The 22,759-nt window shown below is 39.4% G+C and overlaps 1 protein-coding gene across 4 annotated transcripts; it reads right to left on the bottom strand.

The window, feature by feature from the left end:
• Positions 1-1,334: 1,334 nt before the first annotated feature.
• Positions 1,335-19,229, bottom strand: LOC137091628 (NACHT, LRR and PYD domains-containing protein 1 homolog). Of its 4 annotated transcripts, XR_010908104.1 has the most exons (8): positions 19,120-19,229; positions 17,632-17,780; positions 12,523-12,569; positions 11,866-12,442; positions 6,746-7,659; positions 6,073-6,233; positions 5,700-5,909; positions 1,335-2,306 (listed from the first exon to the last, which is right to left on the bottom strand). XR_010908104.1 is itself a non-coding variant. In XM_067456248.1 (7 exons), the coding sequence occupies exons 2-6, from the start codon at positions 17,757-17,759 to the stop codon at positions 6,112-6,114; spliced, it is 1,788 nt and encodes a 595-aa protein (XP_067312349.1). In that variant the 5' UTR covers positions 17,760-17,780; positions 19,120-19,229; the 3' UTR covers positions 1,335-2,306; positions 6,073-6,111. The 4 variants fall into 4 exon arrangements, 3 of the variants coding, with proteins under 3 accessions (XP_067312349.1, XP_067312350.1, XP_067312352.1); XM_067456248.1 differs by lacking the exon at positions 5,700-5,909; XM_067456249.1 differs by lacking the exon at positions 1,335-2,306 and having other exon boundaries at positions 5,012-5,909.
• Positions 19,230-22,759: the final 3,530 nt, after the last annotated feature.

The raw sequence follows: 22,759 nt of genomic DNA, 5'->3' as shown, positions 1-22,759 counted from the left end.
CAGGTAGCAATAAGAGACCGGAAAAGTTAAATGTACATATAAGGAACAGCTGGAGGATCAATTTGCAACTTATTAGGTCAATTGGCAACATGATTGGGTATAAAAAGAGCCTCTCAGAGTGGCAGTTTCTCTCAGAAGCCAAGATGGGCAGAGGATCACCAATTCCCCCAATGCTGCGGCGAACGATAGTGGAGCAATATCAGAAAGGAGTTTCTCAGAGAAAAACTGCCAAGAGTTTGAAGATATCATCATCTACATAATATTATCCAAAGATTCAGAGAATCTGGAACAATCTCTGTGCGTAAGGGTCAAGGTCGGAAAACCATACTGAATGCCCATGATCTTCAGCCCTTAGACGGCACTGCATCACATACAGGAATGATACTGTAATGGACATCACAACATGGGCTCAGGAATACTTCGAGAAAACATTGTCAGTGAACACAATCCAATCAGGCTAAAACTTTAGAGGTCAAAAAAAAAAAAAAAAAAGATATATAAACATGATCCAGAAGCGAAGGCGTTTTCTCTGGGCCAAGGCTCATTTAAAATGGACTGTGGCAAAGTGGAAAACTGTCTGTTTGTCTGTGGTGAGACAAATCACATTTTGAAGTTCTTTTTGGAAAAGTGGGATGCCATGTCATCTGGACTAAAGAGGACAAGGACAACCCAAGTTGTTCTCAGCGCTCAGTTCAGAAGCTGCATCTCTGATGGTATGGGGTTCATGAGTGTGTGTGGCATGGGCAGCTTACACATCTGGAAAGTCACCATCAATGCTGAAAGGTTTATCCAAGTTCTAGAACTACATATGCTCCATCCAGACATCATCTCTTTCAGGGAAGACCTTGCATTTTCCAACCTGACAATGCCAGACCACATACTGCATCAATTACAACATCATGGCTGCGTGGAAGAAGGATCCCGAACCAAAATGGCCAGGCTGCAGTCCAGATCTTTCACCCATACACTGTAGAAAAATTCAGGTCTCCAATTGAACATTTTCAAGTGACTGATCACATCTAAATTTTTTAGTTGGCATCAATTGCATAAATTCACAGAATTTCAATTCGGCCAACTGAAAATTTTTGATGTGATCAGTCACTAGAAAATGTTCAATTGGAGACAGTTTTTTTTACAGTGTAGAAAACATTTGGCTCATCATAAAGAGGAAGATGCGATAAAGAAGACCTAAGACAGTTGAGCAACTAGAAGCCTGTATTAGACAAGAATGGGACAACATTCCTATTCCTAAACTTGAGCAACTTGTCTCCTCAGTCCCCAGACGTTTGCAGACTGATATAAAAAGAAGAGGGGATGACACACAGGGGGAAACATGGCCTTTTCACAAATGTTTGGAGATGTGTTGATGCCATCACCTTTAAAATCAATGTATTTTTCCCTTAAAATGGTACATTTTCTCAGTTTAAACATTTGATATGTCATCTATGTTGCATTCTAAATAACGTTTTTTTGTGTGCATTATTCCATGACAGTCTCACTTTACAGCACATTATTCAGAATGTCTATCATTCCGTATATTTCCATACAGTGAATAATCAAAAAATATCCTAATGTTAAATTATGACAACAAAAATGTTTATTAGATAAAAAAATCGCATTTCCTCATCGGAGTTCATCAAACATTGTGTGTTTGCAGAAGAATATAGAATATAAAAAGAGCTGGATTACATTTGCCACAACTACCTTTTTAGCAAAATTATACATTTCATAATTTATATACAAAGAGGAAGAGAAAAGTTGGCACACCACAACTCCTGAAACAGAAAAAATATTTATGTGATGTTCTCATCACAGGTGACATTTAAGTCTAATGGCTCTTCATCAGACAATGAAAACGCACAAACCTAGATCACATGATTATGACAAAAAAGGCAACAAACAAATCACATAACTAGAATAAGTAAAAACATGAATTAACTGAAAACAATAAACATACATATCAAAAAATACCTGACTGCAAAAATATCAATCAGAAAATGGCTGACTGCAAGAAAAGAAAAGAAAATACCAACAGCAAAACAACATAATGAACATAATGCAATCAATCCACACACAGGTCATAATTAAAGAAAAGGGTGAAAATCAAACCCTTCTTTGAGACCATAAGATGACGTCTATGTGAGAGTTATGGGTGTTTTGTCATTACTCTCTCGAGCCAGCAGTAGAGCAGCAAGAGAGATCCAGCAGAAGACAGAGATGTGGCACATAGTGGACAGGCTCCTGGATTTCCTCATGTGATGGATGATGGTGTTCAGGTTTCAGTTTTATGTCCTCTGTAGTTGAGCCTTTGAGAAATAGGAAAAGGGATAACATGTCAAAGAGTAAGAGATTTCACAATATGGTTTTAAAACTATCAACTGTGTTTGGACTGAAATGCCGTTACACCTCAGGTGTGCATTATTTTCTAATAATTCAACGAACCGGAGTGTAAGTGTAATGCCTAGTTCACACTGCCCGATATTAATCCCGATTTTGAGTCGCTGACAGGTTTTCCTAACCTAGAAATCTAGACGCACCCTAGCGGCAGCAAATTTAATTTGCCCGCAAGTGTGGTCTAGCAACTCTCAATTCCTATCTGAGCTGTATTCCTCAGAATCTGGACGGCCCAATCACATCGTGTAGGTAGGCTATAGAGTCGGCAGGCGGGGCCATAATGACGACGGCCGAGTTGCGTTTGTGTGCTTCTAGTAACACAGTCTTCTAGTAACACAGAAACTGGCGAACTGCGGCGGTCTTTCGAATCAGCTCTGCCCGTGCCTCCGGAAGACTTGGAGTTAAGCTTTCCTCTGAGAAAAGAACAAAGAGCGGCACTGAAGTCATTCTTAAAAAGGGAAGATGTGTTCGGAGTTTAGCCGGATAGGCGAATGTTTAATCAGTCAGCGAGGAGCGAGCTCCCCTTCACCGTCTTTGCTCCGGTTGGTGTACCGCTATCCTATCGTGTGCAGAGGGAGTTTGAAAGACAACCGTTTATCCGCCCCTCGGACTGAGCCCTGTCTATGGTGAGTTTCCAGACCAAACATCTTGATGTGGGTCTGGCTTGTCAGGCTAAGGTTTTCCAAAAATTGCAGACAAATGCCCGGATAGGCAAATTGGTGCTTGTACACGTAAGTGCTAATCACGCAGTGTAAATGATCAAAGACGCGATCAGAGAGAATCGCCGACGAGTCGCCGACGCCGGTGAAATATTTGGCATGCTAAATATCTGGACCTGTCGGCGATTCAGACTCCTGCTGTGTGAAATGAGTTCTGACTGAAAATCACATCGGCGATGACCGACAGCCAATGAGAGAGTGAGATACAGGGCAGCGGGAGGTTCAGGGAGGACTTATAGACCAGAGTATTTTCAGTATCAGTATTTTAATAGATATAGTTACAATTCTATCAAACAGAAACAAAGCACAAACATTTGCTTGACCAGTAAGATTATTTCGGATCAAATAACTTAATGGGAAATTGAATTTCAATGAAAGAGAACTAAATTACATATAAATAAGTCAGAATTAATGTTTAACACCTTATCAACTTATTTGTCCACCAATATGTCGATATTAGAGTATTTTACTAATTCTGATCAAGATATTACTGCATGGCCAACTGTAATAATATCATTAATTTTATGTTCATTGATATAAAATTACCGCCTATACATCTTGAAAACAGATTTGAATTTTTAATGAATATGGGTGAGGAATTCCCAAATGTGATAAATGGGATCTAACACCGATCCAATCAGCCCGCAGCTAACACTGATGTTAACCGGGACTCAAGGTCAACCAAGCCAATTTAGAGGGAGGTGAGTGACTCTGTGAGTGACCAGCCGCAGCAGCACATTACAAAATTATTTATTTACCTCAAACTCTCTTTGCAGAACACAATCCTTGCTCCCTGTGTCTCTCCAACAATTTCCTCCTCCATAATTTTTTTAAATATTTGTCTCCTTTTTGCTGCAAATCAGCAAACAGACAATTTGAATAGTAAACTTTGTGCAGTTTATTTTTTTTAATAACAATTCCAGTCTCACATGAGAACTCCAGTCTGACACACGTATGATCTCGCGTTTCTTACTTGTCACATCGCACGTGTGTTTGGTTGGGAATGTTGGGAAACGTAGTTTGTGCACCGGAGGGAGAAAGTTGTCAGCGATTCTGCCTCCTGTATTGTCATGCAGTGTGAAACCTCCGGTCGCCGATCCATCGTGCAGTGTGAACACAGCAGTGACTGAATGATACCCCAGATAGTCATGTAGTGTGAAAAGAGCAGTCATAGATATCCATAATACACACTGTTACGAGTAAGCAAGCTGCCTGTGACAAGATGGCCGCAAGTTGCGGACGGCAACCTCCCTTGGCCAACAGCGCACATGAGACATCTAGCCTTTATTATGGATATCTATGAGAGCAGTGAGAGCAGTATTATCTATGAGAGCAGTGACCCGACAAAATCATGCAGTCTGAACTAGACATAAGAGATCATCAGCCAGGCTCCGCCACCAACAAATCACAATACTCCAGATCACCAGAGTACTAATCACCCACATCTGCTCCTCATCTCCTCATCAGCACGGACACATATGCACACAATTCATGGTCACTCACTGTCTGGTCTGATTTGTGTAAGGACTCCATTCCCTGTACCCAGCCTGTGTTACCTGCAATAGTTCTCCTATCTGATTCTCTGTCTCCTTCATCCTCCGTGTTGGTTCCTCGTTGTCTTCTCCTCATCTACCTCCATCCACCGGTTTCAACACCACAGTGTCTTCTCATTCGCTCCCCAGGTTAATCATACACAATCTCCTCATCCTACTTCTCCAATCAGTATCTATACCCATTTATTCCAGTTTGTCAATAAGCCTCTTTTATATTCATCCCTTGTGTCTCTGTACCATAACAGTAAGATTATTTCAGATCAAATAACTTAATGGGAAATTGAATTACAATGAAAGAGAACTAAATTACATATAAATAAGTCAGAATTAATGTTTAACATTTTACTAATTCTGATCAAGATATTACTTCATGGCCAACTGTAATAATATCATTAATTTTATGTTCATTTATATAAAATTACCGCCTATACATCTTGAAAACCGATTTGAATTTTTTATGAATATGGGTGAGGAATTCCCAAACGTGATAAATGGGATCTAACACCGATCCAATCAGCCCGCAGCTAACACTGATGTTAACAGGTACTCAAGGCCAACCAAGCCAATTTAGAGGGAGGTGAGTGACTCTGATCAGAAACATTAGCAGTACGGATGCAACTACACGCTGCCTTCCACAAGCAACAGTTTCTGATGTAAACAGGGAACTTCAGAACATCCTGATGAAACATAAGACTGCAAATCGACTTATCATTCATGTGGGTAAGAACAATATTCAAGCAGAGCAGTCAGAGCCCCTTAAGAAGTATTTCAACTAAAAGTTCAGATGTTCATCTGGACCACTTCCAACAAGGGGAATAAAAAGGTTCTCACAGTTGTTTTAGCTTAATAGATGCCTGCAAAAAACCTGCAACATAAAAGGAGTGAACTTCATCGTCAGAGACAACGGGTTACATCAGATGGCCTCCACCCGAACAAACTTGGTGCAAGAGTGTCAAGGACAATATTTACTTCTCTCTCCATCATCCTTCAGCAGTGTGTGCCCACCCACTCCCCCTGAATGGCAGATACACACCTGGACAGGGTATAGACGACCACATGACTTCATCTCAGCACCTAAGTGAACATGCGGATGACACACACCACAGACAATGATGACACCATGCAGCCACAACAACCACCGCTCACGGACACATTTCCAGCTGAGTCCAGCCCACAGAGCTCACCACAGACAGAATGTGACAGATAAGAACTGCTCCAAGATTCAGCACCAAGGGATGACTTTCTGCAAAACATCCAGAGAAGTCAAGATAACATACTACAGCCTCCAGTAACACCAGAGCAACAGCCTCTTAGGCTGTATCTAATCTAAAAACCCATCTAATCTTCTGCCTGTTATATGTAAAGTTATTTAAAGGTCCTATTTAAACCTCAACATATTACAGTACCTCATTTATCCTTGTTGCCATATTGTGTATTGCAGGGTTTCAGCTGTAGTTGATGTTTACTGGGCCCGTGAAAGTGTTTCTAGTGAATACTGGAGCATTTACACTTGCACCTGTGTCAGCACTGACTCCAACACTGACTCCAGAGTCACTGCTCATCTGCTCTGAAATAGAGACAAGGACACATATTTAAGCTTCTTACAGAGATTTCATGATATTAGAGCTCTAATAGCAATGACAAATCTAATCAATGACAAATCTAATCAATCAAATGACTAATCATCTGTTTCCACTGATGGTGTTAAATTTACTGTTGGTTACTACTTTACCAATACTACCATCATCTGCTCCAACAACTTGATGGAAATACATCTAAATCACATTTGTTTGCTTTTCTTTTGTTTTGTGAACTTCGAAAAGATTTGCTACAAGTCTGGGTGTAAACCCAGCTATTGTTGTTATATTTCTAAAGTGAGTTTTCCAATACTTGTCATTGAACCTAAATGTATATGTGTATAAGTTCACAGATCTTTCTCATGCTCTCCTGACTCTGTGCAATTTCTGAATATTGTTCCTCATGAATTAGTTCCTGCTGACACAGTTTATCTGCAGTGATCTGGACATTTCTAACTCCCAGAATGAGATCTGGCCAATGGTTATCAAAATTATGCTTTACCTGCCACAACATTCAGACACGGCTCCTCTCTCATAGGTTGGATCTGATCAAGTTCATTGTTCAAAATTGTTGCAGTCCAGACCTCCTCCTCATCCTCCTTTCTGGTAAGAGTCATTTGAAGATTATTCTCCAGATGTATATTGACCTTGAAGTAGTTTGGAAGAGTTTCTCTTCTGAGTGTGATCCCTTCTTGGGGATGAATAGTCAAGGCACCAGGAACATCAAGAATGTGTGGTGTTTTCATCCGAAATGGCCTGTCAGGTCTGGGATGCTTGATTGGGTAACTTAATTTTTCACTCTTCTCAACTTTTTCTTTTGCACAATCATCAACTGGAAAAATGTATACATGTAGAATGAGAGGAGCTTTAGAAGGCATATAAAGAAGAAGATCACAGTGTTCGTTCACTTGCATTATCCAATTTATGATTAATGTTATGAGAGAGAAGGATGGTTGGACAATCTTAGCATGAAATTGGGTCAACTGCACAGGTTCTGTGGTTATTCCCTCGTCTTTTACGGTGAGGAGTTTCACAGCATCTTTGAGAGAGGGGTCCGACTCTCCTAAACAGGCGTAATGGGGCAGATGAACTTCCTCCAGTTTCCCTGAGATCAGGGTCACGTCCATTACTGGAGCGATTCGGTTGCACTGCAGCCTCTCCAGCTCTGCATTGAGGAAGTGTCCGTCTACGGTCTGGTATTGAAGGGTTACTTCACAGTCACAGACCCAGCGCATTCTGGTCCTGACACACTCGTAACGGCCTGGGTCAGTGCTGACCCTGAACTTTGACCCTCCTTCTTCTGTACAGGCCGACGGCTCAATCTGAACCCACTGATCCGAATCAGTGATATGGACGCAAGACTGACAGTTCAGCAGCGGCTGCATATTGAGCCCAGAAGGTTTGGGCTCAGAGAACCTGTGAAGAACCAGGAGAAGGCAGAATGAAAGAGAGAGATGGTTTAATGCACAAACAGGGTACAAAATTAATAATAATAAACTAATAAATAATACTTGCCGGTTGGCTGGTGACTTTAACAACATAAGTTAGCATTAACTAACAATGAAAAAGAATGAAGTGTTTATTAATCTCAGTTGATGTTAAATTCAACAGTCATTAATACATTACTGCTGTGGTTCCCAAAAGTTTTAGGGTGGCATTTACCATCCCCTGTGTAACCCCCTCTTCCAATTAGTCTGCAGTCTCACCTTTTACATTGAAGGGACAATATTTGGCACCTAAATTGACTTTCCAGTGCATTTTTTTATCCTTTATTAATATATTTATAATTTATTAATTAAAAAAAGAAATATGTAATAGAGGTCGAACGAATTTGATTTTTCTCTGACCGATGCTGATATTTAGAAATCAGTGCAGCTTATATGATTTTTCTTCATCTCATAAAATCTAACAGGTAAGTAATACGATGTGACAACAAATTGCTTAAATTAAACATTTATTGAACAACAAAAGCCTCTCCAATCAGTGTGCTTGTATAATATAAGTCACTGTCTAATGAGCATGTTATGGAGTCATTAAGGAAGCAAGCTTTATTTATAATTGAATCAATGACTTTCTCGATTCGCTCAGAGGCAGATTTGTTCATAAAACACAGCAATGTTCTGTAGTTCTGCTGTGGCTTTCATGGGAACTATTATTAATAGAGCAAAAACTGACAATATACTGTGGTAAAAAAATAAACATCACTTAATATTAACTTTTTTTTGTTGAATCTGTTATTTGGATTTGCATTCTTGTTCGTATAATATATTATCAACATTAAAACAAGAACTAACAAAGGGTAACATTTTGTACTGAAGAGTTTGAATCTTAAATTGATCTCTGTGCACAGTCTGTGCCAGGCTATTAGTTATTGATGCTAGTAAGTGCTAAATCTACAGGTAACTCTGTACGCAACCTATACCGCAGGCGAAACTCAGCATTTCGATCACATGCATACTTCAGTTTGGGAACCACTGCATTAGTGAAAACAAAAGTTGTATCTGAACAAATGTATTGCTCGTTTTTAATTCATGCATTAATAAATGTTAACAAAGGGGACCTTTTTATAAAGTGTTACCAAAAATTAAAAATCAACAACATACAAACAAAAGAGTAAATCTGTCACAATTCACAAACTTCTAGCAACTGTTGTCTTTGTGGAAAAATGTAGCATGAACATATTTTTTACATTAAAAACATTGGAGTAGGATTTACTTTAAAACAAGTTTCACTCATAAATTGCTGGTAAATTTCAACACATTGCAACTGTAACGATATCCACTGAGCCAAGTGTGGTTTATTTACTCCAAACAGTGACCAGAAATACAATAAACAGACTTGGCATAGCACAACATGAACAAGACACAAACAAAACCATAGACATGAACTCACCAACAATGGGACAGGGGATAATAGACAAAGACACATGACAAACACGAGGGTATAAAGGAAGTATATGTAAGATTGTGGCCAAAACTGGTGCTGCAGGTGTATCCCCCTCCCCCTCCCCCTGACTCGAGGTTGCCAGATTGGTTGCAGGATCAGCAGAACGTTTGTAGATCTACAGCTGTGGAAAATAGAGCAGATCTGGCAACCCGCTGAAACACTACTGACTTCGTGATTGGTTGATAGATGGAGGGCGGAGCTTCAGGCCAAAACACAACATGTCAACATCAACATCAGTTGAGGGCTGCAACAACAACTTTTAAATGACAATATCCTGGCCAGACTACTGTTATCAGTGATAGAAGTATTTGAAATTAACATGATTTATTAATGTCTAGTGACATATCAGGTCCATTTTATGATTCATTGAAATACATTTCTTACATACAGTTCCTTTAAATACGCAGAGACGCATGCCTAACAAGACAAACAATCAAGACAACGAACAAATGACAGAACTGAACTGAGAACCCACATGACTAAATCAACCAATGACAACAGGCTTGTTCGACTTCATACAGCGCTGCACAGACCAATCGGTGGCTGACTTAAAGCAATGCATGCCGATTAGAAATTTTGTACGATTTGAGACAACGCCAACGCCATGTGACTGTGACACAGGTCAACAAGTACTGCGAGAGCGATTCAAAAAGCGGCCGGCTGGTGCATTTTGCGCACTTTCTCCAGAGCGACTGCACGAGCTTTGATGACGACACAGCTGATCCACGATTGGCCGGATTTACTGCATGACAGCGATCACGTGTGTTTCGCATTTATTCTAAAACCTTCAGATCCACTTATGCTCACAAATCTGTACATTGTCATGTTTAACAAAATAAAACTGATTTTAAAAACGTAGTCCCCACTTCATTGACAGTGTAGGCTTCTGTCGAACTTTATTCTTGTACAAACACACACTGTACTAAGCTGTGTATAAAGTACACGACAATAATGTCTTCTGATACATCTGTGTATTTGACAAATATTGAAACAGCGTGAGCGTCACTTCAGGAAACAGAAAGTGTTCGACTTCACATCTCTGTTTTTAGCACGCGGCTACTCTCGCCGATCAAAATTCACAATAAAACATAGTTATTTTTATGTAGGCTCTATGTTTAACTAGTGGACATGAACTATTCTCTATATTCCTATAAGTTCAAGTTAAATATAATGTATCAATTATTCTTTAAATCAGTGTTTTTAATTGTGGTGAAGCCGGGTATTTTCACAGAGGTGGCCAGACAAAGACTTACAAGCAGTCTGGGATGAAGCATTAGTTAAGCAATAGTAAATAGTTAATTAATAATTTATAAAGCATTAATAGACATTAACAGGCAGTTAATAAATACAGATATAAATGCTTTGTTCTTGATTTATAATTATATCTATAATGTGTTTAATAATTGTATTTTCCTACTTTATAAATGATCAATTTATCCTTCCTAAATTAAGGATTACATTATTTACAGAGCAGTTATTTAGTTGTCGTCAGTGGTTCATATGATCATTTAGAAAGTGTAAGTAAAGGGTTAATAAACAATTTAAATGTACATTTATACATCATATTATTTAGACATATAGTAATAGTTACTCAGTGTGTTAATAATGTATTCCTACTGTAGTTCATGATTAATTCAGGTAGTTATAAAACATTTAGTAGTTGTAAGTTAACTATTTCTGTGAGCTCATCTAAACTGAGGACTATTAATGCCTCGTAAGGCTTTTACAAAGACTCAGTTCTCTTCTGAACAGAAAAGGGAAACAAACATAACAGAGGAATATAGCACATCAAAATATTGATTTCAAAATACAAAAATGGAGACTGTACAACTAGTAACTTTATATCGAATTTAAATTAAAACTCTTCAATGTCATAGAAAATATTATTCCCATAGACCATCAGAAACCATAACTGCAGTCAAATGAAACTAGCCTCTGCCGTCTGATATAAAAATACATTTATGTAAAGTGTAAACATTGCTGAATAAAAAAGTACCAGTGGATTACACTGGATTACAGGAGTGGCAAATACAACAAATACAATTATTATAATAAAGTAAAATATTTTGCAGAGTCAAAACAGAACTGACTTTAAAAGATTAGAGAACCACAGCGCAGAAGAGAACTGAGTCTTTGTAAAAGCCTTACGAGGCATAAATAGTCCTCACATTAGATGAGCTCACAGAAATAGTTAACTTACAACTACTAAATGTCTTATAACTACCTGAATTAATCATGAACTACAGTAGAAATACATGTTAATAAAGCATTTATTAACACACTGAGTAATTATTACTATATGTCTAAATAGTAAGATGTATAAATGTACATTTAAATAGTTTATTAACCCTTTACTTACACTTTCTAAATGATCATATGAACCACTGACGACAACTAAATAACTGCTCTGTAAATAATGTAATACTTAATTTAGAAATAATAAATTGATAATTTATAAAGTATGAAAATACAATTAAAAAACACATTATAGATATAATTATAGATCAAGAAAAAAAGCATTTATAGTTGTATTTTTTATAAACGGCCTATTAATGTCTATTAACGCTTTATACATGATGAACTAACTATTAACTAATGCTTAATTAATGCTTCATAGCGTGAGTTATTATAAACTGTTCCCAAACCGTTCACTAACACAGAGTATATTTCACTCACCCGGTTGTGTGTGTATCACTGTTGTCTTTCACAGGAGGCTCTTTAATGTCACACAGAGACACTGAAGAGTTACACTCATAAAGCCTAAATCCAACATAGAGGGGTTCAGTGAATGTGGTCCTGAATGTGTGTAAGTGTGTGAGTGTGTGTGTGTCAGAGACGCTGTAGAAGGACAGAGTGCCAGCTGACACATCCACATACACTCCTACTCTGTTAGAGGATGAAGGAACAACAGGAATATCAGTCTCGTTCTTATTGTAACGGACAGAGAATCCATCATCAGAGCAGCTCAGACACCAGGATTTGTCATTGGATCCAAACACGCAGTCAGTCCATCCTTTCCTGTCGATTCCTTTATATGTCACTGATATAACAGCTCCATATCCGCTCCATTCAGCCTCCCAGTAAGAGCGTCCGGGTAGACTCTCTCCACACAGAACCTGAGGACACTCACCAAATCTCTCTGGATGATCAGGATAAGGCTGCTTCTTTCTCACATGCGTCACCTTCCTGTTCTCATCAGACAGAATGAGACGAGTGTGTACTGTGTTTGGATCCAGTGTGAGATCACAGGCCCCTGAACACAAGAAAAGTGAAATATTTCACCAAATGAGACAAATCAACACCAAATCACTAAATGATTGTGTGTAGACTTGCATTTGTGTAGTTCTGCTGCAATTCTGAACTCTTCACAAAGATCCACACTAGAAAACACAAACATGATTCATATTCATTTTATAGAGGTAAGACAAAAAGGAAAAGAAACACACGCACACACACACACAATATTTTCTGACACAACTTCACCCAAAAAATGATCAATCATTTATCCAGATATTGTTCCACACCTGTATGACATACTTTCCTCTGTGGAACATCAAATACATTTAATTTCTTTTTAAATATACATAATATCTCTTTTAGTGAAAACTAAGGTCATGCAAACTGTCAATGCCATGAGGGTGAGTAAAGTAACAGAACACAATATAATTAAAGGGTTAGTTCACCCCAAAATGAAATTGATGTCATTAACTCCTCACCCTAATGTCGTTCCACACCAGTAAGACCTTCGTTCATCTTCACACACAGTTTAAGATATTTTATATTTTAGTCCCAGAGCATAATGCAGTCAATGCCCACTATACTGTCCATGTCCAGAAAGGGAATAAAAACATCATCACAGTAGTCCATATGTGACATCAGTGGGTTAATTAGAGTCTCTTGAAGCATCCAAAATACATTTTGGTCCAAAAATATCAAAAACTACGATTTTATTCAGCATTGTCTTCTCCTCCATGTGCCTCCAAAAAGAATCAAACGGTTAATGAATCAGTGAATCGATCAATGATTTGGGTCGCCAGTGTCACGTGATTTCAGCAGTTTGGCGCGAACCGAACTGCTGAAATCACGTGACATTGGCGACCCAAATCATAGATTCCAGGTGTTATTGACAACTAATGCATCCGTTTTGCTTGACAGAGGTGTTTTGGGTAAAGTCTGGAGACATTGGTCATGTCATGTGGCCTCAGGTAAATGACGTTGCGATAGGAGACGAGTGGTTTGACAGTGAGAAACAGTTTCGGCAGTTTTTGAGTCTAATTCCTTCATTACAAGAGATCATGGGATCTGAAACATCCATGGGTCCAAGTAGGCATCCACTAGATGAAAGTAAAGACGTTGAAGTTGCTGGGTTGTATCCTTGTTTTTCAGAATTGAAGCACAAAATTGAATATTTTCCTCGACTTAAGGCACAGCACGTTCAGCAGAAGTATATTACTGCATTTCTTGGACAGGTGTAGACGAATGATTCATTTGCTGGGTATGAGTATCTGAATTCTGTCTGGCTTAGATCAAAGGGGACTCCATTGTTGACTGACACAGACTCATCTATAGCTGGAGCTGCTGTTCTGGCTTTTGTGATATTTACTTTGTTTACTGGCATGACAGAAAGTATAGAGGAATTTGTGGAAGAAGCCTGGGACTAGTTTGTGACTGCATCGGAAGATATGGTTTTGGGATTGTTATGTATGTGTTGTAAAATGTGTTTGTGTGGGAGTTTTATTTCTGTGCTTGTGCATTTGGTTGTGTGTTTGCTTTTGCTTCTCCTATCTATGCAGGTCTACTTGTAGTAAGCTGAATCCTGTTCGAGAAGAATACGAGACTACAAAAGCTGATAAACTCACTTGAAGGGGAAAAGCCTCGTTTTGCCTCGGAATGATTTTAGTATAAAGCATAAGATAAGTGTGACCAATAGGGCTGTGACTGTGAACGTGAGTAGCACCAGCGGTGGTCGGCCAAACAAATTCTTTTTTGTATGTGAATGCTGTTTTACATGGATATTATGACACAAGTTTATTTACAAAATAAATAATAGGTATGCAATTAAATGTTACCTCACAGACATGGAAACATAACATTCATGCCGAACGAGAGAGGTAGACATTGTGAGGTCAGCCAAATTTAAGCTTTGCGTTTTGCAATCTGGTCACCTGATTTTTCCATTTTATTCTACTGGACATGAAATCTCTTATTTATTTTCTCAAATCTTGAGAAACGTAAATGAAGTATCTCGTTCGGCATGAATGTTATGTTTCCATGGCTGTGAGGTAACATTTAATTGCAGACCTATTATTTATTTTTTAAATTTGAAACTTCCACATCATTGCATTGTTTTTATTCACAATTTGTACAGTGTCCCAAATTTTTTGGAACAGGGTTTGTATTTTTTCTTCTGAATGTCTCCTTGTTTCCCTTTAATAATGAAAATCTCATTATCTGACATTTACATTACATTTCATATGGATTTATTACATTTTCAATCAAGTTTTTTAATAAGCTCCTAAACTTTCCACTGTAGGACAGGGGTGTCCGATCCTGATCCTGGAGGGCCACTGTTCTGCAGAGTTTAGCTCCAACACCAATGAAACACACCTGGCTGTACAAGCTAATCAATGTCTTATTAGGCATACTAGAAACTTCCAGCAGGTGTGTTGAGGAAAGCTGGAGCTAAACTCTTCATGACAGTGGCCCTCCAGGACCAACTTTGGACAACCCTGCCATAGCAGCACATGTGCTTCTTGGGAAGAACGTAAGAGTCAAATCCTGTCTGTGTGCATTCAGTGTGTATCACTTGTGCTACAAAACTTTCAATTTCTGTAGACCGAGTGCTATGAGCAAATAAAGATAATGTACAGCCCTGCCTTTAGACGTGTTTTTCTCAGAGCTTAATTTACATCTGTAAATGTTAGAAAGGATTTTCAACATTAGCGCATTTCCATGCATGAATGCGTAGTAAAATATACATTCTGAATAAAATATAGTCTGAAGTGTTTTTTATATTATAAATTAAGTGTAGATTAAAAGTTGTACATGTAACACAAGGGTCTCCTGTTACTATTGGTGTTGCCGACCGGTGGGGGTGGCCTAGGCTCATCGGGAGAACGATGTGCACCTGGGCAGGCTCTTTGAGCAAATGATGTGCACCTGTTTCTTCCTCTATTTAAGTTGAGCCTTTGAGAGTCGATGGAGGGGACTTGAGGGACTTTGAGAGAGCTCCAGCTTGTGGAACACCATCATGAGACCGTCCTGAGTTGGTTGCTCCCCTTTTCAGTTTTGTTATGGTTTTGTTTATCTTCTTTTTGATATTACTTTGAATTTGGTTCTGTCTGATTTTCCCATCATTTGTTCAATGGATTTCTAGTTATTTTGGCCTTGATACAACATCTTGTATATTTTATTATTTATGTTAATAAACCTTATATGCTGCAAAACCCAGAGATGTTCACAAGTCTCTGAGCTCGAGTCCAAGTCAAGTCTCAAGTCTCTTAATTATAATAAGTCTCTTAAGTGTTGAATCACGTACGGCGACCCATCCAAGCTGTGTAGAACACTGCAAAGCTATATAAGGAATTCAAAGCATGTAATGTGTTATTTTGACACCTATCTCTATTAACATACCGTGTCAGCTTTGATTTTGTTATATAACTGTAAACAGGGTATTGCAACATGACAAAAACACCAAGAATGCTTTACCTTTAAGATAATATCTGCATTTTGCCTTAGCATAAACGCACAGTAGCCTATACAGACCAAAAATGTAGGTTCTGAAGATGAAGTACTCCCTTGTCTGTTCCTGAATTATAATTATAATGCGCACCTGTGAGAGCACCAGCACCACACCATACTTGGAGGAGGTCCATATTCCACGAGTAGGAATATAGCGTGGCCCCTTTAAGAGCTGCGTTTCCCCACTGAACTGCCGGTATGTGTGTGCCTGTGCGCGGAACTGTGCCGCGATTCACGCGAACAGTGTGAGTAACACTGACTCGGGAGCGCTCTTGTTCAGAAAACGAACCTGCCGATTTAATGTATTTAGTTATTTACCTCAGACAGGAGAGAGAGTGAGTTCAGTGCATCGCGCTCAGATGGCAGAGAATGCGCTCAGTGAAAAAACGCACTTTTCGATCTGGAGTCTAATAAAAGTTAGGTAGAATAGATTGTATCTTATGTAGGCTATAACTGCACTTGTTTCAGAGTAATGCTATTGTTAACTATTTTCTTCCCCTGTTAATGTTTGCTGCTGCTGCATTACTAGCCTACGTCTATGGCTGATCTCAATTTCTCCAACTATGGGCCACAGATCAAACAGAAAATGCGCACTGCGTTAATAAAATTAGTGCCGTTAAAATGAATTTGCGCTATTAGCACGTTAATTTTGACTGCCCTACTAAAAATAAACATTGTTCACGAGTCCCGCAGCTCGAGTCCGAGTCGAGTCTGAAGTCTTTCGAGGACCAGTCTCAAGTCAAATCTCAAGTCACTGTGTGTGCGACTTAAGTCGCACTCGAGTCCGAGTCTCAAACTCGAGTCCCCATCTCTGGCAAAACCTCACCAACCTACTATGTCCTCCACTTATTTGTCGGGGCTTTGAGCCGGTCGTGACACCACATTTCATAAAATTCCATATTTGATGAAATAAGTAGAGTAATAATGTAATATAATTACTGTGTTCAGACGAGTGATTCCCACAGTCTACCTTATGTTTTTGTTTAGTATAATTTTTAATTTAGTCATTTCAACTTCTGCTTTAAATAGTAAGCAGTCAAGATGTTTTCTTTGGTTTAGAACACAGTGTTTATATTTTAACCTCTTACACCGCCTGGATTTGGCCTACCCAAATTGAAAAGCCTCCCATACACTCATACAGAGGTCTAGGTTCAAAATGTTGGTGTCATTTACAGGAAACCCTTTGAAGTTACATAAAACACTGCTAAAAGTGATAAACAAGTATATGTTGTCTAAGCTGTAATAACCCCCCAAAAAAGTAGGCGCTTTTTGATATGTATATGATGTATACTTTTATATTGCTATTTGGCTACTTGTCAATTAATATAATATTTATGTGAACATATATGAATTCAAAGTGATTATAATTCATATAATAAATAATTAGAACCAAAAGATGCACAATTTCTTTCAAAAGTTTTTTCATTATAAACTGCTTTAATTTGGAACGAGAGATACAGGGGGTGTGGCTTTATTGCATCTTTACTTGCAGCTGATTGGTCCAGTTTGGGTTTGCGATCTCTAACCCAGAATAAAACCGGCTCCAGAGCAGGTTAGCCCGTTACCATGATGATGAACACGGCTAAAAAACAATCCACCTTCTTGAACCCGAAAAACCAGAGTTTGCTCAAACTAATCTCAAACTTACCTGGGTAACAACTGAAACCAGCTTTGTGCAACAGGCCACAGGTTTACACTCACCTGGGGTCAGAGGTCATTGCTTTATCACTGAATTTAACAGGAAAATCAGGCCTGGATCTGTCACTCTGTATATACGCACAGCCGCCTACTGGAGTTGAAGATCTCTCACTGCTCTCTCTCTTCTCCATAGTGAGAAACTGACTTCAGACCTGCGCATTGAAACATTGAGAACAAATCATGAATAACATTTAGACTATGCCTATAAATCCATGGAAACAAATCCCACTGCTACACACAAAATCCTTTTCTTCTGAAGTCCATGAAGTACTGGTTTCCTGTTTAAGAACTGGTCTGACTGCACAAAGGCCAGATTTGAACGGGATCAGTGATTCAGAGCCCATTACCCTCCGTCTCTGATGCTCTTGTGTCTCTGAACACTAAACTTCAACAGCAGGAGAACAAGCATCAATCTCTCTCTGTTCAGAGGGGTCATGTGTTCCTGCTTCTGTAAGTGACGTCTAAACAGTCAAACACAATAAACATAATTTTTAGACCTATTTATTGTAATTACCAGGGCAACAGGCCTTCAAATCAATCTGTAGTACAGTCAGTGTTTATTGTCCACCAGCAGCAGTAGCGAGCGTTACTAATATACGTATAATATACGGTAATATACGTATTTCAAATGCAAAGATGTTAGCCAATCACAGCAGTGGGCGTTTACACTGAAGTCTCAAAGCAGCCAATCACAGCAGTGGGCGTTTACACTGGAGTCTCACAGCAGCCAATCACAGCAGTGGGCGTTTACACTGAAGTCTCAGAGCAGCCAATCACAGCAGGGGGCGTTTACACTGAAGTCTCACAGCGGCCAATCACAGCAGTGGGCTTTTTCACAGACATACCCCTTCAAACAAAGTGTTTAAGCAATAGGGCTAAAATCAGGATAGAAATGTACCTTTTATTTCTAAATTATGCAACATTGTACAATAATTTAACAAATCCACTTTATAAGCCCTTTTAATACTTCAGATGAAGATGAAGAAGGATTTCATCTTGCAGCCAGATAATGACCATAAGAACAAATCTGCAATCGCTCCAGAAGACGATCATCACTGTTTCGGATTGTTCTAGTCAGAGCTCAGTTCTGAATCCAATCAAAAAACTTATTTTGCATTAGCAGCATTATTTATCGTATTAGATATCTTATATTAGTTATATTTATCCTTTAAATAACAGCTTGTTTTTATATCTGTCAGAAAAACATCAGTAAGTTATGAGATCTTTCTAAAGCTCATCGTCTGTGACTCGATGTCTGTCTTACAGAAACACACGAGTGTTTAGTATTTACTCTAAATGTTCACATTTACATCTTTGTATGTTTCAGATTGTAAAGAATCCATAGATTAATCTCAACTGAAGCAGAATCCCAACAACTCGACATCATTATTATCCAGAAGATGAACTAATATCTGAAGATCGAGTTTAATATGATAAAACACTGCACAATAATATGACATGAGGATATCAGAAGATGATCAAGGAACTTACCGTGATTGATGACCGTTTAAAAGACTTTGAAATGTTAACTCATATTCCGGAATAATCAAGTCTTTACTTTCGGTTTCGACACAAATGTGTTTCCTCACAGTTTTTTCTCTTCTTCTTCTGATTTTACTGGCGGTTGACAAACCAACTTAAAGGTGCATTAGCACCACCTTCAGCATTCACCTTCACCATTTTCAGCATCAAAGCATACAGCAAATACACTTTCTTTATTAGTTTGAGCTTTCCTGATGTCTGACTCTAGGCATTGTCCCTGTGATATTCTGTGGTGTAGCAGAATATGGAGCCGGAGAGATACTGTGCAATTGACGTGTCTTTATTAACAGATGTTAACACGTGAATACACAAGCTGGATCTGCCACAAAGCACAGGCTTATTCTGTACAAGCACTACATCCCCTTTCTCCTGATAACACTAGTCCCCCAAGTCAGATACATGAACAGACATTAAATGAACATTACAATTATACATTTTTTACTCACTTTTCATTTCTTTTTTTAACAACTTATCACATACCCTAAGCCAGGAACTTCGGTAGACTGCCTTCTTCCCAATGAGTTCCAGGACGCATTTTTGCCCTGTGGCTGGGGAACTCACTGCTACTCCAAGCTAAATCCTCCAGATAACTGGGCAGCCTTCTCCACCTTTTGGACCTTCTGAGGTAAGGCTGCTCCTCCACATGGGAAGTCTCAGACACCATAACATCTGGTGTAGTTTCACTTGTCTGCTGTCCAACACGTCATTTGATGGCAACACATTAACATCTTGCAAGGAAGTGTCCAACAACACAGATGTTTCCCCAGGACATTCCACATGTCTGTTTCTCACCTGATCAATGTGCAATACCTGGCTATTCCCAAGAGTAACTGTATAAGACAGAGAGCCAGTCCTTTCCTGAACTGTTCCTGGAATCCAGTAAGGACCTGAACGGAAAGTTCCTCGTAAAATGGTAAATGGACTGCATTTATATAGCGCTTTTAACAGACCCATGGCCATCCAAAGTGCTTTACATCTTCCCTCACATTCACCCATTCACTCTCTCATTCACACACCGACGGCGGTGTCAGCCATGCAAGGCATCATCCAGCTCGTCGGGAGCAGCTGGGGTTAGGTGTCTTGCTCATGGACACCTCGACACTTGGTCAGGTGGAGCCGGGGATCGAACCACCAACCTTCCAGTTTGTAGACAATCTACATGAACCAGCTCTGCGGGGGGATTTTCCTGTAGTCGACTGTGGTGTAATCTGATAGCTGAACAATACGCTTGCTAGCCTGGCATCAATGGAATCTCCTGTGCTCTTTTTCGTCAGACTTTTGAATGTTTGCACAGCTCTTTCAGTCAGTCCATTAGAAGCTGCATGGTAAGATACCATGGTTATGTGCTTGATGGATGTCAGACGGAAGTCAGACATTGTAACAGAAGACTTCGGGAAAGCTCAAACTAATAAGGAAAGTGTAATTGCTGTATGTTTTGATGCTTTTACGGTTAATGAATACTTAAAACTCCTTGTGAAACAACTGCCATTGTCTGACACCACTATTTCTGGCAAACCATGCTGGCTGAAGCTTGCTCTCAGGCACTGGATGGTAACCGCGGATGTAGAGCTATTCAGCAGGTTATCCTCTATCTATTTAGAGTACGCATCCACCAGGATCAGGAACAATTTACCTAGCCATGGTCCCGCATAATCAATATGAATCCTTCTCAAGGGCAGCTTTGGGATTTCCCAGAGATGGTAAGGTGCACATCTGTTCTCTTGACATCTGACAAAAGCTTTTACCAGTCCTTCAACAGCAGCATCCATCCACATGTAGCTCTGTGCCAAACCCTTCGGGATGGCCGCTGTGTAACTGTCTGAGTAGGGCTGTGCTGCCCTGAGGGGGAATCACTACACGCACACTCCCCCCGTACACAACCTCCCTGGACACTGAGTTCATCCTGTTTTTTCTGATATGCTCCAAAATCAGGATCCTCCAGCCTCTGCGGCCATCCTCTCAGCACATATTCTCTCATCTGTGCTAAAACAGGATTTTTATCAGTCCATTTCCTCACCTGCTCTACTTTTACAAGTGACACATCATTTTCATCCAGCAGCAGAGTCTCTACTCCTTTTTCAGACAACAGCAACCTGCTCAAATCCATCAGCATTTTGATGCTCCCGGCCTGCTCGATACACAATGGTGTAGTCGTACCCACACAAGGTTACTGCCCATTGTTGGATACGTGGTGAGGCCATCTGAGGCACCTCTCTGAGTTCATTGAACAGTGAAATCAGAAGCTTGTGATCTGTCACGATGGTGAACGGTCTCCTATATACATGTTACATTTCTTTTTCCCCCAAAAATGACAAGACCCTCCATGTACAATTGAGACTAATTCTTATCTGCTCCATTTAAAGTACGTGACAAAAACCATGTCGGCCTGTCTGTTCTATCTTCCATTTTATGAGACAGTACAGCCCCCGCCCCATATGGGGAGGCATCAAAAGCCAAGATGATGTTTGGTAGAGTCAGATGGCGCCAAAAGTTCCTGCCTAGCCTGTTCACAGTTGTGATAATTCAGGAGGTCTAGATAAGCCTTCAGTTCACTAACTGTCTGAGGAGCGGGCGCTTCTTGAATCTCCTGCACTTTTTCTGCCACTGACTGCACCCCTGCCGCACAGATCTGTGACCCAGGAAAACAACTTCCTTTCCCAGGAACTTACACTTGCACCTCTTCAGCCTCAATCCACTTTTCTTTAGTTTACTCAGAACCTTCTCCAGTTTTGTTCCCCTTCACTGGCCCCTGTAACTAATGTAACAAAAATGTGCCTAAGTTTTAATGTCTCAGGGAATAATTAACTCAAAAGAGATTTAATATTCAATATTCATGAATTTATGAGTATAATTTGCTAGTCGTTCATTACGTAATAAAATTTTCCGATAAGGAAAAATGTTTAATTAAATACAAGTAACCCTTTACGGAATTGCATGAAATTATCTTACTAAGTTTGTCCTGCAAATTAGTTATAGACTCTCAAATCAATTCTCAATAAAGGATTACTGCTTTACGAGCGCATAAGAAACATTAACTTTACTGATCAGGACAAATCATGTTTCATATGTTCGTACAGTTTACTTTACTAAAATAGTAGCATAAGCAGTTAGGTAACGTTAGGATCGTAAGTTTCATTGACTTCGTGCATGTGGAAGAATAACCGATTCCATTCATTAAATGTCTTTTGGAAGTTTAATAAACACAGACTAAAAATAACACTACAATTCACACAGAAAGTACACACTAAATATGCATAAAGAGAGTAGAAATATAGATAGTAAACGAAAGAATATGGTACATAAACGAAAATAATGAATAGACCAAAAATAGAGAGATAAAGAGGAGAGAGAGAGAGAGAGAGAGAGAGAGAGAGAGAGAGAGAGAGAGAGAGAGAGAGAGAGAGAGAGAGAGATGCAGCTTCAGTTCGTTACACAGAGCCCTCACGGAGTTAACTTGTCCCAACGGGAAAATAACACGACCCTTTTAACAGCAGTTTGGATTTTAGAAATAAGAATACTTGCTTTAGTTTTGGCTTCTCGCGTGTGTGCGTGTGTTCTGAGTTCCAATGTCCTGCGTGTCCGGCGGTTC

Source organism: Pseudorasbora parva, chromosome 10 (assembly GCF_024679245.1).
Source record: "Pseudorasbora parva isolate DD20220531a chromosome 10, ASM2467924v1, whole genome shotgun sequence".
Taxonomy (NCBI): Eukaryota; Metazoa; Chordata; class Actinopteri; order Cypriniformes; family Gobionidae; genus Pseudorasbora; species Pseudorasbora parva.
Note: the sequence above shows the minus strand (reverse complement) of the source record. Positions and strands in the feature narration are given on the sequence as shown.

Coding starts and splice junctions, on each gene's coding strand:
- LOC137091628 (XM_067456248.1), bottom strand. CDS start 17,759: ATGGAGAAGAGAGAGAGCAGTGAGAGATCTTCAACTCCAGTAGGCGGC. Junction 12,570..17,631: donor GCAATGACCTCTGACCCCAG/GTGAGTGTAAAC, acceptor TGTGTTTTCTAG/TGTGGATCTTTGTGAAGAGT. Junction 12,443..12,522: donor TGCAGCAGAACTACACAAAT/GCAAGTCTACAC, acceptor TCTTGTGTTCAG/GGGCCTGTGATCTCACACTG.